The sequence below is a fragment of the Hemicordylus capensis genome, chromosome 2 (genome assembly GCF_027244095.1).
Source record: "Hemicordylus capensis ecotype Gifberg chromosome 2, rHemCap1.1.pri, whole genome shotgun sequence".
Taxonomy (NCBI): Eukaryota; Metazoa; Chordata; class Lepidosauria; order Squamata; family Cordylidae; genus Hemicordylus; species Hemicordylus capensis.
The window spans coordinates 261,293,370-261,307,095 of NC_069658.1; the positions used below are offsets into that span (position 1 = coordinate 261,293,370).

The window sequence follows — 13,726 nt, forward strand, 5'->3', positions numbered from 1 at the left end:
GTTTCTAAAATATATAAACTTCTACTTTTGGAAGAGACAAGAGAGGAAGTGGTTAAAACGACCATGATAAAGTGGGGTCAAGATGTGGGTCATAATATAGAAATGGCAGCCTGGGAAAAATTATGGAAAACTGATTTAAAATTTACTGCATGTTATGCTTTTAAAAGAAAATTATTATAAAATGATGTATAGATGGTATCTGACACCAAAAAATTTGGCATTAATGTATAAAAATGTTTCAAACAAATGTTGGAAGTGTGGACACTCTGAAGGCACTTTTTTTCATATGTGGTGGACCTGTGGGAAGGCTAAAGCCTATTGGGATATGATATATGATGAGTTAAAGAAAATATTTAAAATGACATTTCCTAAGAAGCCAGAATCCTTCCTGCTGGGGATAACACAAGGTGTAATTTCTACAACTAACTTAACATTTTTTATGTACGCTTCTACGGCAGCCAGAATAATATATGCACAGAAATGGAAGAGTAATGAACTGCCTTCAAAAGAGGATTGGCTGATAAAAATTTTGGAATATGCGGAGATGGCAAAACTCACAACACTGATAAGAGATCAAAATTTGGAAGGCTTCAAAGAAGATTGGAAATCATTCTTGTTGTATCTAAAGGATAAATTCCCTACTATGGACTTTACAGCAGGGTTTGAAATTTAGTAAAAAACTGCAGGTTGGGTAGATTAACTGTGTTTGTAAGGGTTTAAATTTATGTTTTGAATTATTATTATAGCAAGGGTAAACTCTATAGCCGATGATTCACGAAGAGAGGTGTGCGGGAAGTCCACTTTTGTGTATATTGTAATGAATGAAAATATTACTATTGTTAAAATCAATAAAAATCGAATTTGGAGAAAAAAAAGGTTTTATACCATATTTTATGGAGTATAAGACACACTTTTTCCCTTGAAAAACAACCGCCCAAATTCAGGTGCGTCTTGTACTCCGGGGAGAAGTTGGAAGTTAGGCTTGTCGGGAAAGAGAGGGGGGGAGGAGGAGGAGGATGGGCAAGCAGGGAGGATTCGCTTCCCACCTCCGTTCCTCTCTCGCTGGGGCCAGCCGGGAGCATCCTAGTCAGCCCGCCCGCCGCCCCCTTCCCCAGGCTCCCTCCGGTTGCCGCTCCGATGCTTCTGCAGTGAGGGAGGCTGCTGCCCGCCGGCGGCTGCAATGAACCACCACCAGCGGCTGCCGCCACCGTGGGTCACCAACGTGGGCTCGCTGCTGCTCACCCCGCAAGAGAACGAAAGCAAGAGGACAGAGCGGGGCGCGGTGGAAGGGCTTGGAGGGGAGATGGAGGCGAGAGGCGAAGGAAAGCTCAGAGAAGGAAAACTCTCAAAAACTGGATTAAATTTAAGGTGCGTCGTATAGTCCGTAGCGTCTTATAGTCCGTAAAATACGGTAGTCGTTACATGCTCTAGATATGAAAGCTCAAGGCAGGCTGCGTTGCAACAGCCACCAACACAGACAGCACAGACTGCTCTTCCACACATTTGTCTACTAATGGATACTGGCTATGATAATCAAGAAAGGAATCGCCATGCAGTACACCTCTGATTTCCAGAGGCTGCAGTCAAAGAATGGGGGTGCGAGGTGGTGTCTATCACCCTGTGAGCTTCACAGTGTGCTTGCTTGGCCAATGTCAGAGAGAGAGTGCTGGATTCAGTGGATCCGCAAGATCAATCTCACGTTCTCATCCTTTCAGTCATGCCCTGCTCACAGTGATGGAGGCAGGCCAGGAAATAAACATCACCTTTATTGATATACAGCGACTCTGGAGCTTGGGAATGAACATGGGGGATGCGGGGAGCAGGGCCGTCCCCTCTCAGTCTGTCCAGTAGGGAGAGCTGCTAACATTCATCCTCCCCAAGCAAAGCAAACAAGTTTTGGCCAGCGAGCTTTCCCTTCCTGGAAGGAACCGGCTGGCTGGGCCCACTCTTTGGTGCAGAGAGCGGTTCCTCTTCCTCGCCTTCTTCATCAGCATCCCGGTCTTTCTCGTCATCCTCCTCTTCTCCCGAGCTGGAGATCTCATCTTCCTCCTCCTCCTCTTCCTCACCAGAGCTACGCTTACTGTCATGGCGGTGAGCCTCCTGCAAAGCGGCAACCTCGGCAGTCTCAGGGTGATGCTCCCACATGGCTGCAAGGAACGAGAGGAGCAGGAGACACAACTTCAATGGCACAGCATTATCAAGGGGTCATTCTGTCCACTTGCCTGCCCAAAGGGGAGAGGCAGAGCACTGTGGAAGACACTAAAAACTCCACCTTCTGATCTCTAAGAAGTCTGTCCCTCTACATTCCAGTTAAATGTCTTCTGAGATTTCACTGGAGTCCTAAAACAACAGAATACAGGAGGACCTTGATATCCATGGATTCATTATCCGCGGATTCGTGTATCTGCGGTTGGGTAAGACACCTGACCTCAGCATGCATGGGGGGGGGTGTAAGGCAGGGGACCACATCGACCTCGCATATCCGCAAATTGGAGGGTGGCCAGAAATGACCAGAGAGGTCATTTCTGGCTACCATTTTTTTTTGGAGCCTCAAAATGGCTCCTTTTAACAAAATAAAAGGTGGATTTTGGCCAACTTGGGGGCATTCTGGGGCACAGCATGACTCAGAGGGAGCAACTAAGTACAGCAGGCAGCTTCCCCCTGCATCCCCCGCCCCCTGCAAAAATCAATGTTTTGGAGATGTTTCCCCCAACCAGGAACCTAACCCCCAATTCCCCATTGCCTGGATATTCACAGTTTCCGTATCCGCAGTCGTACCGAGGAATGGAACCCACGTGAATATCGAGGTCCTCCTGTATTAGAACTGGAAGGGGCCTTGAAAGTCCTCTAGTCCAACCCCTTGTTCAGTGCAGGAATCTGCTAGAGCATGCCTGGCTGGTAGCCATCCAGCCTCTGAAGATCTCTAGCAAAGGAGAGCCCACCACTGGGAAGAAGCACACTGTTCCAGTCCAACAGCTCTTCCACTTCGTGAATTCCTTCTAATGTCTAGTTTAAAATTTGCTCCCTTGTGATTTTGCTAGGCATTGTCCACAGACTTTAAAGCTTCCCTTAAGGGCTAGAAATGTGCATTTTTATTTTTAAAGAAGGAGAGGGGGAGAAAACTTAGATTATCAGGCTGATGAATTCTTGACAGTACAAAATTCCTGGCATTTGAGGTGCCATCAGAGAATCCGCAGGACCTTGGACTTCCTTTTAAGCTTTTATTCTACATGTGCGTTAAGAAGCACTACAACCCCACAAAGCTAGCTGCAACATCTTTCCCATCCTGGTTCTCCTCAACCAAAATAAAGTGCAGTATTGCAGATCCCAACAAGAAACCAAGGCTGTCCAGGAAAGTTGAGAGGGCAACAACCAAGAGAATCAGAGAATGTACTGCAAATTCCAAACATGGTTCTCCCCACCTCTACCCTCACCCCTCAGAGTGGTTCTCCCCACTTCTAACGTCACCCCCGCCCAAAAAATTGCACTTATAAGTCCAGGCTCCTAGTATCCACACAGCGTTCTACTCAATTAGATGTCCTTCTTCCACAATTTCAGACTTCTGCCCTTCACCCTTTAGGAATGCTGACTAACCTCCCACAGGGCCCTGCTCCCTAGGTGGGAACATAGGAAGCTGCCATATACTGAGTCAGACTATTGGTCTATCTAGCTCAGTATTGTCTTCACAGACTGGCAGCAGCTTCTCCAAGGTTGCAGGCAGGAATCTCTCTCAGCCCTATCTTGGAGAAGCAAGGGAGGGAACTTGGAACCTTCTGCTCTTCCCAGAGCAGCTTCATCCCCTGAGGGGAATATCTTGCAGTGCTCACACATCAAGTCTCCCATTCAGATGCAACCAGGGTAGACCCTGCTTAGCTAAGAGTACAAGTCATGCTTGCTACAAGACCAGCCCTCCTCTTCCCTAAAGGTACCTTTCTTTGAAGTGTAGCCCGGGGGCCGCATGCAGACACAGAGGCGTCCATCCACTGCCAGGCGCAGAAGGCTGTTGGCTGCTCGGTATACATCGTTGCGGGCCCCTTTGGCGGTCTTGTAGCCTCGTTTCTCAGCCCAAGCTAAAATAAGAGGCACGGTTGGTGTCAGAACCAGACCTATTCTGTCAATTGCACCCTGTGCTGAGTTTTCCCCTCATCACTGCATTATACACACAGAATCCTCACAGCACCATCTACTATTTTACCTTCACAAATATCCCAGGCACACCAGGGGGGTTCAGGTTTGCCATGTTCCACATCTGGATGCTTCAGCTTGAGCAAGGCCTGGATGGGAATTCGAACAGCCATGTGCCCCACAGAAGTGTAGGGCTCCTGGATTTGGGAAATAGGGTAGATACCAGCCAGGATCTAGAATGAGAAAGAGGACATGTTGGTTGCAGGTGCTTACCAATACCATCCATCACCAGCAGGAGGCAGGCTAAGAAGCTAGAGCAAAATTTTCCTTTTGGGATCTTTAAGAATCCAACTTCACATTACACTTCCCTCCATTTGTGGACAAAACTGAGGGGCCTACATTCTTCTCTAACACCAATGCCATCCCCAGGTTACAAAAGAGAACCCCCGAGACCTGCTTACTGCATCTCTCATACGTCTTCACATAAAACAGGAAGTAAGAGCCCTAGTTCATAACCCTTTCATATCTCCCTGAACAAGGAAGAGCTTCCAGAGGTCCCAGCTTGTCCTGCCATGAAACATTCCCTTCCTTTGCCACAGGGCCAAGTGGTCAGAACGCTGGATCTTCACTGGCTCCTGACTCATTTCTGGATACAATTCAAGGAGGAGGTCATCATGGCTTTTAAAGCCCTCTAAGGACTGCCCCCTCCCATACAAGCCTGCTCACTCATTACAATCGTCAGCAGAGGCTTGGCTTTGCTGTCACTAGAGGCACAACTGTTTGCGACACATGACGGAGCTCTTTCGGCCATGGCAGCTTAGTGGTGAAATTCCCTGCTTCTAGGAGCTTGAATGGCCCCTACACACTAGCATTTAACCTGAGTTGTGCTGCTTGCCTGCCTTGTTGCTGCTGCCTCCAAGTAAACTTTTCTTGTTGTTATGCTTCTCTTATCATAATTGTCAGTCATGACTAAGTCCTGTTGAAATTAATGGGACTTACGTTAGTCATGACGAACTTGTCTCATCGTTTTTACTGATGCTTAAATCACAACTAACTAGTCTGGCTGCTGCCCATCATTTTGAAATGTAAGTTGCTTTGAAGGCCTTTATAGGCAGGAAAGTGACCTCAAAAGGATTAATATAAAGACATGTGTCTGCCCCAGCTGAAATCCTTCACCTAATATAAAGTTCTCAAGGAGGCACTGAGTTTGTCTCTGTAAAAAAAATCAAACAAAAAACCACCCAAGAAGCTGCCTTATGGTCTAAGAACCCCAGTATTTTCTTCATGGACTGGCTGTCATTCTGCAGGGTCTCCAGCAACAAGCCTAGTGATCTAAGACCCCTTTACTGCAAGAGACTGAACTATACCAGCCGTGGGAAGAAGGCAGATCTGATTTATGGTTGGCATAGGTTTCTGAATCCTAAATGTTTAACGAAAAAGGCATTTGGTTGCTGCAATGAAGAAAACTTGGTGGAAAACCAAGAGTGGTTTTTTGTGTGGAAGGACTGAGCTCAATTCTGGTACTGAACATAAATCTTGTGCTGCACATTTGCTCAGAGTAACCCTTTTATTTTATTCTAAGGACATTCCAGCCCAGTGATCTGCTATTTTGCACCCAGCACTGGCTGGTGGGCTTGAGGATTCTAGTGAAAAAAGCACATCCCACAAGCCTGAAGTCCATCCACCCCTGCTTTACAGAGGCAAACCACTTTATATAAGAAACCATTTGCACACAGGCTTATCACTTGATGACTGAAAAAGCAGTAACTTGGATGTGGGAATAGGCCATCACAGATCTAACAACACAGACAGAACTTTCGAATCAGCAAAGGTCACCACACAACTGCAATAGTTATCAATTGAGTCAGTTCCGACAGTGAAAGAATGTGCAAAACAGCCCCCCGTAGCTTACTGTGATAATGGGATAAAAATCATTTTTGCATTTTGTACATGAGAATTGCTATAGAAACAGCACATAATTATACCCTCCAGTTACTCATCCCATTACTGAAGAGAAACCTGGAATCCAGTTGCCCACCTAGCCTAACCTCATTCCCTTTCCCAGGATTCCTGGCTCCAAGGTCCTGTAATGCAACGCCTCACAGAATTCCCACTCCCATTTCTTTTTCATGAGCTTTTACCTGCTGCTGCCTGACAACGAGGGAGGGAAAGATGAGGCCAGGGCAGTCACACAGCTTGACTGTGGGTGTCAGGAAGTAGGTCTGGAAATATTTGGTATGACCTGGAGTGCGGGAGACGCTCACAACCTTGTGGCCTACCAGTCCATTGATGAGCGAGGACTTGCCCACGTTGGGGAAGCCTGTGGAGTGGAAGAGCAGAGCAATGGAGACAGAGTCAGAAGCTGGATGGAACTTTAGGGCTCTGCCAATCAGAGCCACTCTTTAGAAAGCAAATTTTCTTTCTCCAAGCCTACCATCTAGCTAAGCCATTGCTGTTATTTACTACTTAAGCCATGCCATCTGTGTATATGGTACTTTACAGCCAACACAGACAGGTCCCAAAGAAGGAGGAGGAGGAGGGAGGAATGGTGCTTATTGCTCAGAAAGGTTCCAATGCATTTTGAGGTAGAAATCTCTTCCACAGGGGAAATTGTGCACAAATATAGATAGAAAACTTTGGAAAGAAGTGTTCTATCTTTATTTGTGCACAATTTCAAACCAGTGTTCCACCCAATTGTCTTCATCCATACATGGAATGAGTTTTGTTCTGGGCAGCAGGATCGTGTGTCAGAACGTTTTGGAGCAATAAGCTACTGTTGCACCATTCTTCCTTCTTCCCATCCATTTTGGTTTGGTGCCATCCCTGTTGTCTATTTTCCTGCTCTCAAGGACCTTACAAGCTAAAACAGGCAGTCAAGAAACAACAGGAGGAGGAAGAGACATGGGTAGGGAAGGAAAGTTGTGGGCAAAACCTGTTACATGTTATAGAGGGTCCGCCCGGCTGCTAACACGAGACATGGGTCTCCCTGAAAATTACCCCCTGCCACCAAGTAGACTTCTAGGCATTTGGCCGAGTCTACAGTAGCCCTTCAAACCTCTGCCACCAAAAACAAACCTTGGTAGAATGGTAAGGCCTACAGGTGTGGGGTGGAGTAAACAGAAGCTACAATTTTTCTTTTAAAGATAAACCAGTAATCTGACTTCGTAATTAGTTCAATTTAAATTTAAAGTTGTTACTCAAGTTCAGTACAAAAAAAAACCCATCAACCAAAAGAGCATAAAGGAGAAAAGAAAGGGGGGGGGGGCGGACAACATATTCACTAACCTAACTTAAACTGGTCCCTAACAGAGTTCTCTGCAGTCACCTGCTTGTTCCTTCTGCAGCTTCAAGTCTCAGTCACTTTTATCAGCCTGAGGTTAAATCCAGACTGGTGGTTCTGCTATTAGTGCCCTTCAGAGAGACTCTCCTCTCTCTAGTGATTTTCAGCTATTGCTTGTGATGTCAAGACTGAACCACACTGATTCTTCTTCTGAGTCACAGAGCTCTGCACAGCACTCCACTGCACCAACTCTGCCTTCTTGACCGCTTGGCTCTGTCTCTGACTTCTTCCAGGACTCTTCCAACTCTGACTAATTCTCTGCTAAAGCAGCCGCCTATATATACACGAATTGTTCTAACTGTTCTTTTCAAGCCATCCAATCCTCACAACACAAAGTTCCCTCCATTTTTCAAAATTTCCCTTCCCTCCAAAATTAAGCTGTCAAACAGTTCTTTCTCAATGTGAAACTAAAAAACAGCAGGCATGAACTTCTGACCCTGCCAGGTTTTCTCCTTCTTCAGGCACAGGGATTTGCAAGCATATTAACACATACTATTGACAATAATGAAGAGGTTTGTGCCTCATTCTTTCACACATGTTCATAAAGCTGGATTACATTTGGGATTAATCCAATCCTTTCTTGGGGGAGGTGTTCCAGAAGGTGGTGCTGGAGGACCTCTGCTCGACTCTTTGGTCTCTGGGGCCCCAGAAGTATTGTCCCCCATGCTGTTTAACATCTATATGAAACTGCTGGGAGAGGTCACCAGGAGGTTTGGACGGAAGTGTCAGCAATATGCAGATGACACTCAGCTCTACCTTTCTCTGACATCAGATCCTAGGGAAGCAGTGAGAACTGGGGACTGGAGGTGGTTATGGGCTAGCAAACTGAGGTTAAATCCAGACAAGGTGGAGGTACTGCTGGTCAGTAGAAGAGCCAATTGGGACAGGGTGATTCAAACAGCTCCGAACGGGGCTGTACATACTCCCCTTGAAAGCACAAGTGTGCAGCTTGGAGGTGTTGCTGGACCTGGCTCTGCTTCTGGATGCCCAGGTGGATGCCCAGGGGTGGCTTCACTCAACATCGGCTAGCGCACCAGCTGTATCCCTTTCTTGAGAAGGCAGGACTGGCCACAGTTACCCATGCCTTAGTCACATCACGGCTGGATTACTGCAATGTGCTTTACGTGGGGCTGCCCTTGAAGAAGAATATTTGGAAGCTTCGGTTGGTGCAGAATGCAGCTGCCGGGTTCTCTCTGGAACTGCTCACTCAGGGCATATTACACCTATTCTGAAAGAGCTGAATTAGCTGCCAATTTGTTTTGGATCCATTTCAAGGTGCTGGTTATTTATTTTAAAGCCCTTAAGAGTTTGGGCCCTGGATATTTGGACTGCCTGTTCCCCAAGGGTTTCTGCCCGCCCCAAGGTTGTCAGAGGGACCTTTGCTCCATGTGCCAACACTGAGAGAGGTTAAATTGTCGTGCACATGGGACAGGGCCTTCTCTGATGTTGCCCCCAGGCTCTGGAATGCTCTCCCACCGAACGTTTGCTCTTTGACATCTGTGGCTGCTTAAAAAAACAACTAAAGACCTTTTTGTTTGTTCAGGCTTTTATCCCTTAGGGGCAGTTGAGTCTCTCAGCTTTCCTGCTTCTGTCTTTTCTATGGTTGTTGTTTTGGTGTTTTATGGTTTTACTGTTTAATTGATTTTAAGGTTATAAATGTGATTTTTATGGAGTTTTATTGTATTTTAACTTTTGAAAACTGCCTCGGGATGTCTTATGAAAGGCAGAATAAAAACAGAATGAACAAAGATAAACCAAAAACCGTATGGAAAATGTAGGTTTTGAGGAAGGAAGAGAGGTGGCATAAGTTCAAAACAGGCAGTTTCACACATAGAAAGCATGAAGGGAGAATGGGCGGAGTCATTTAAGGGAGCAGAAGACCTTCAGACCATTAAGGGTGGTAGAGCTAGAGGAGCAGAAGGCTTGGGCAGGGATATGAAGAGAAACAAGGGCTGGCAAACAGGGTGGGGTAAGGCTGTGGATGGCTTTAACAATGACAAGGCATTTGTGATGGATATGGAGAAATGGGAAGGGAAGGCAGCAAAGGGATCTGAGAAGGAGTACACCGCTGTATGTAGTACACCGCTCTGGGCTCCTTGGAGGAAGAGCAGGATATAAATGTAATAACAACAACAACAACAACATTCAGCCATCCTAGGTCCTTGGGAAGGGCTCGATGTCCGGATAAAACAAACCAGTCAATAACACCTGTCTGACTGTGTAAATAAATAAATTAAGAAGAAGTAGTAGTAATAGTAGTAGTAGTAGTAGTTTCCTTAGGATCTTGGGAGGAAGGGTGGGGTGAAAATGAAACAAACCTTTCTTATTGCTGCTTTCCTTTGCCTGAGCAGGACTGACTAGTCTTTGTACTGTTCCTCTTTTGGTCCTATAGATACTTGGGAGGAGGCACCACTGAACACAATGGGACTTACTTCTGCATAAGCATGCATAGGATGCTGCTGCAAGCAAGTCACTTTAAAAACACACTGTCTCCAAAACTAGCCACAGACAAGGAAGATACTGCGATGATGGAGTTTGTCATACCTCTAACCAGCAGATGGTGCTTAACTATTTCCTGGCTGCTTTGTATGTCACCACTGTTACTCTGTCCTAAGAAGGATCTGGATGTTTGAGCATATTCTAGCAGAGAGGTTCCCAACCTTGAGTCCCCAGAAGTTGTTGGACTACAACTCCCATCATCTCCAGTCACAATGGAACTGTGCCTGGGAATGATGGGAGTTGTAGTTCAATAACAACTGGGGACTCATGGTTGGGAACCCCTCCACTAGTAGGCATGCTTTGAGGGTAACTTGGTAGTCATTACTTCTTGCATTACAATATTATCAAATGCATCTCCATTATGGATTCTTGCTATATGGCTTGTCTCCTTTTCCTCCAGCAGAGGGCAAACTCACCTACACAGCCTACTGTAAGGACTCCATCCTTGTAGAGTTCATGGGAAGGTCCCCCAGGCTCCATAGCCACATCTGAATGGTGCTCTACTAGTACTGCTGCCTCTTCCTCGTCTTCCTCTTCCTCCGAGTCCTCCGAGTCCTCAAGCGGCAGGTGGGCACTGGCTGCATCCCGCTCAATTTTCTCCTTCCAGCTGCTCAAGTCCACTGGAGTGACAATGAAAAACCAAAAAAGAAACCACAATGGCCAGACCTCAAAACCAGTTTCAGCTAGCAATCCTAGGCATGCTTACTTGGAGTAAAGACCCACTGAAATAAATAGGACTTGTTCCCAAGTAAACAGGAAGCAAACAGATGAGGTCCTCTTGCACATCCTGTTGCCACTAGTGGTTCAGCTGGCTCTGATGCACAAAAGCGCTTTCTCTGCTGGGGCATCTAGCCTATGGAACTCCCTGCCTGGAGAGGCTGCTTTGTCTCCCTCTCTCCCAGCAACCCACAGATTCTTGAAACATTTCTAATTTTGCTAAACATTTAATTTGATTCAATTTGCTTCCTCTGCTGTGTTTCAGTTTATGCTTTCTGTGTTTTGTGTGTGTTTTGCACTATTTTTCGTTTGTTGTTTGAATTATCTTTACTGGGTTGCATCCTAATCTTTTGTGGAATGCTGCTCCGTCAAGTTCCTTCCATTTGTGCAAGGAGAGTGGCACTTTTGCAATGACTCTTCCCATGAGCAGAAGGAGCATCCAGTGCCGGAACAGTGCTCCGCAAAAGGTTAGGACAGGATTAATTGTTTATATTGGATGTTTACATAATGTTTGCCTTGAGTATCTCTTGTTAAGAGTGGAAAGGCAAGATATCCATTTTTTTAAATAAATAAATTGGGCCTCATGTATACCACATTGCACTATTTCATTCTACATACACAATCTAGCTGGAGAGTACTTCTAAGCATGTACACAGTGCTTCCCCCTCAACCCAAGCTTTCACAGTCATTTCCCAATCATTTGGACTAAAGAGAGAAGGCTTGTGGGTCAAATCATGTGGCTTCCAAGCAGCCTTGAACACTGGTGATTCTCTCTCTTGCTCTCAGTCTCACACTCTCACACACACGCATGCACACACAGACATACGCACGGACACCATTAAAAGAAGAATGCTCACCAGAAGCATTTTATCTCTGGGTTAAACAAACTCTGCGGGCAAAGTCAAGAACTCAGAGATCCTGAAAATACTAAAACAGTGCAGGAGATAGTAACAAAATGGAATGACCCACACTGAGTGATACATGCAGCCTTACCATTTCCAGCAGTAATGCTTCTGCAGGCATTCAGCAGCTGCTCAGGTCCCATGGCTGTGCTCCAGCCCTTTCGCCGCTTCCTGCGTTTCTTAAACACTGACAGGAGAGAACATTCAGAAGATCAAGTTTGGGAGCCAGGACTTCTGGGTACTATCACTAAGTATGGAACATAGGAAGCTGCCTTATACTGAGTCAGACCATTGGTCCATCTAGCTCTGTATTGTCTACACAGACTGGCAGCGGCTCCTCTAAAGTTATAGGCAGGAGTCTCTCTCAGCCCTCTCTTGGAGATGCCAGGGAGGGAACTTGGAACCTTCTGCTTGCAAGTGCTCTTCTCAGAGCAGCTCCATCCCCTGAGGGGATATCTTACAGTGCTCACACATGTCTCTGCATTCAAATGCAACAGGGTGGACCCTGAGTAGCAAAGGGGACAATTCATGCTTGCTACCACAAAAACAGCTCTCCTCCCCTATGGAAGAAGTAAGGGGCCTAGTGGGATAGATCAGGGGAAGCAGAGGGGTGAGCCAGAACTCCTGTTCCAAAGGATGGCTGGATCTAACAGAAACAGGAAACCAAACCAGCACCTTTCACTTTCATCACAAAAAAAGTGAATACCACTGCCTCCAAGAACACCTGTGTGACACCACCTCTCATTTCCTTCAAATCTCCCACAAAGCCCACCTTTTTAAAATAAACCTTTAGTTTAACAAGTATATTATTTTTTCTATGTAATCTTTGAACTCTTCCTCATGGAAAAGTGGTGTATATACTGATGATGATGATGATGATGATGATGATGATGATGATGGAGGAGGAGGAGCCGCCACAGTAACTAAGCCAATGTTCAAATAGACGCATACTCTTCCCCTTCCAAAGGGGTCTTTGTTGGTTTTGCTGCAACAGAGCAGGAGTCTTGCAGCACCAAACCATTTATTGCTTTTGTGGAGTAGAGCCCACCTCACCAGATACCCGAAGTGTTCTCCTTAGTACACAGATGCACATATATGTTTGAAATCTGAATATATAGCTCGGTACACATATGTCTGAACTGGCCCACAGGAGCTATGAACTCAACCCTGCACACCTGAGGTAGCTGCCCTGGGAGTTAAGAACTCTTTTCAATCCACTGCAGCCTCTAAGCCCCATACCTGCACTGGGATCCTGGTCTTGTTGAGGGTAAGAGGTGAAACAGACCACATGCACATCAGGGAACCGGCTTTTAAAATAGTGCTTCCAGGCCACCACCAGTGCAGGTGGTGCCAGGTCAATCTTGTTCAGTACAAGGATGAGGCTTCTTTTCATCTGCTTGGTCACAAAGTCATAAAGGGCTGGAGAAAAGTTGATCACCTGGGTAAAAAGAGTCGGGAAAGGAGAGGGAAGCCAAGTTACATCAGTGGTCCCTCGTGATAAAGACTGGAAATCTGGACAACGTACAATTCTAAGCTTTGGCTTTGGCAAGTAAAGGGTTTGTGTGCTTTCCCCTCCCTTTCTCTCCTGCATGAGAGGAAGAAATTTAAAATTTTCTGCTTCCATCTTTGAATAAAAGCAGGTTTCCTAACTGTAACTGTAGTTCTTCACATGGTCTTCTATGCATTCACATTTGGGTTATACGCCTGTGCAGAGCCAGGTATGACAGGCCAGGGAGATGGCCTCCTTTATCCAGGCCAACAGTCTCCAAGTAGAGATGGAGAGACCCACAGACAGTTCTGCTTAGATGACAAACAGTGTAGTGGTCTTACGAAACGACCTTGTCCTGTCTGTGCAGAATGCAAGGGCCCTGTCAACATCCAAGGAGTGGTACACCCTGTCTACCCTCCAGTGCCGGGTTTAGGAAAAACAGAAGCAGGCACAGGTCCTGCGATATGTGAAAATCTGAGGCCACTTTGGGAAGGAAGGAGATGACTGGGCATAACGTGACCTTGTCCTTATGGAAAACAAGGTGCGGAGAATCACAATGCAGGGCTTTCCGAAGCAGGCTGACTCTCCAAACCGTAACAGTGACTAAGAACGTGGTCTTGAGATACAGGAGTTTCAGGCTGCACAGGGCCATGG

At 46.2% G+C, this 13,726-nt stretch overlaps 1 protein-coding gene across 6 annotated transcripts in view; it reads right to left on the reverse strand.

The window, feature by feature from the left end:
- Window positions 1-1,746: 1,746 nt before the first annotated feature.
- GNL1 (G protein nucleolar 1 (putative)) overlaps window positions 1,747-13,726 on the reverse strand; it is a 49,760-nt gene continuing 37,780 nt past the window's right edge. For all 6 annotated transcript variants that reach the window (XM_053291850.1, XM_053291855.1, XM_053291853.1 and 3 more), the window contains exons 6-12: window positions 12,823-13,021; window positions 11,675-11,770; window positions 10,381-10,584; window positions 6,267-6,445; window positions 4,196-4,358; window positions 3,930-4,070; window positions 1,747-2,147 (exon numbers count right to left, since the gene is read on the reverse strand). In XM_053291850.1, the coding sequence (XP_053147825.1) occupies window positions 1,861-2,147; window positions 3,930-4,070; window positions 4,196-4,358; window positions 6,267-6,445; window positions 10,381-10,584; window positions 11,675-11,770; window positions 12,823-13,021 (1,269 nt within the window). In that variant the 3' untranslated portion in view covers window positions 1,747-1,860. The remainder of the gene's footprint in view (window positions 2,148-3,929; window positions 4,071-4,195; window positions 4,359-6,266; window positions 6,446-10,380; window positions 10,585-11,674; window positions 11,771-12,822; window positions 13,022-13,726) is intronic.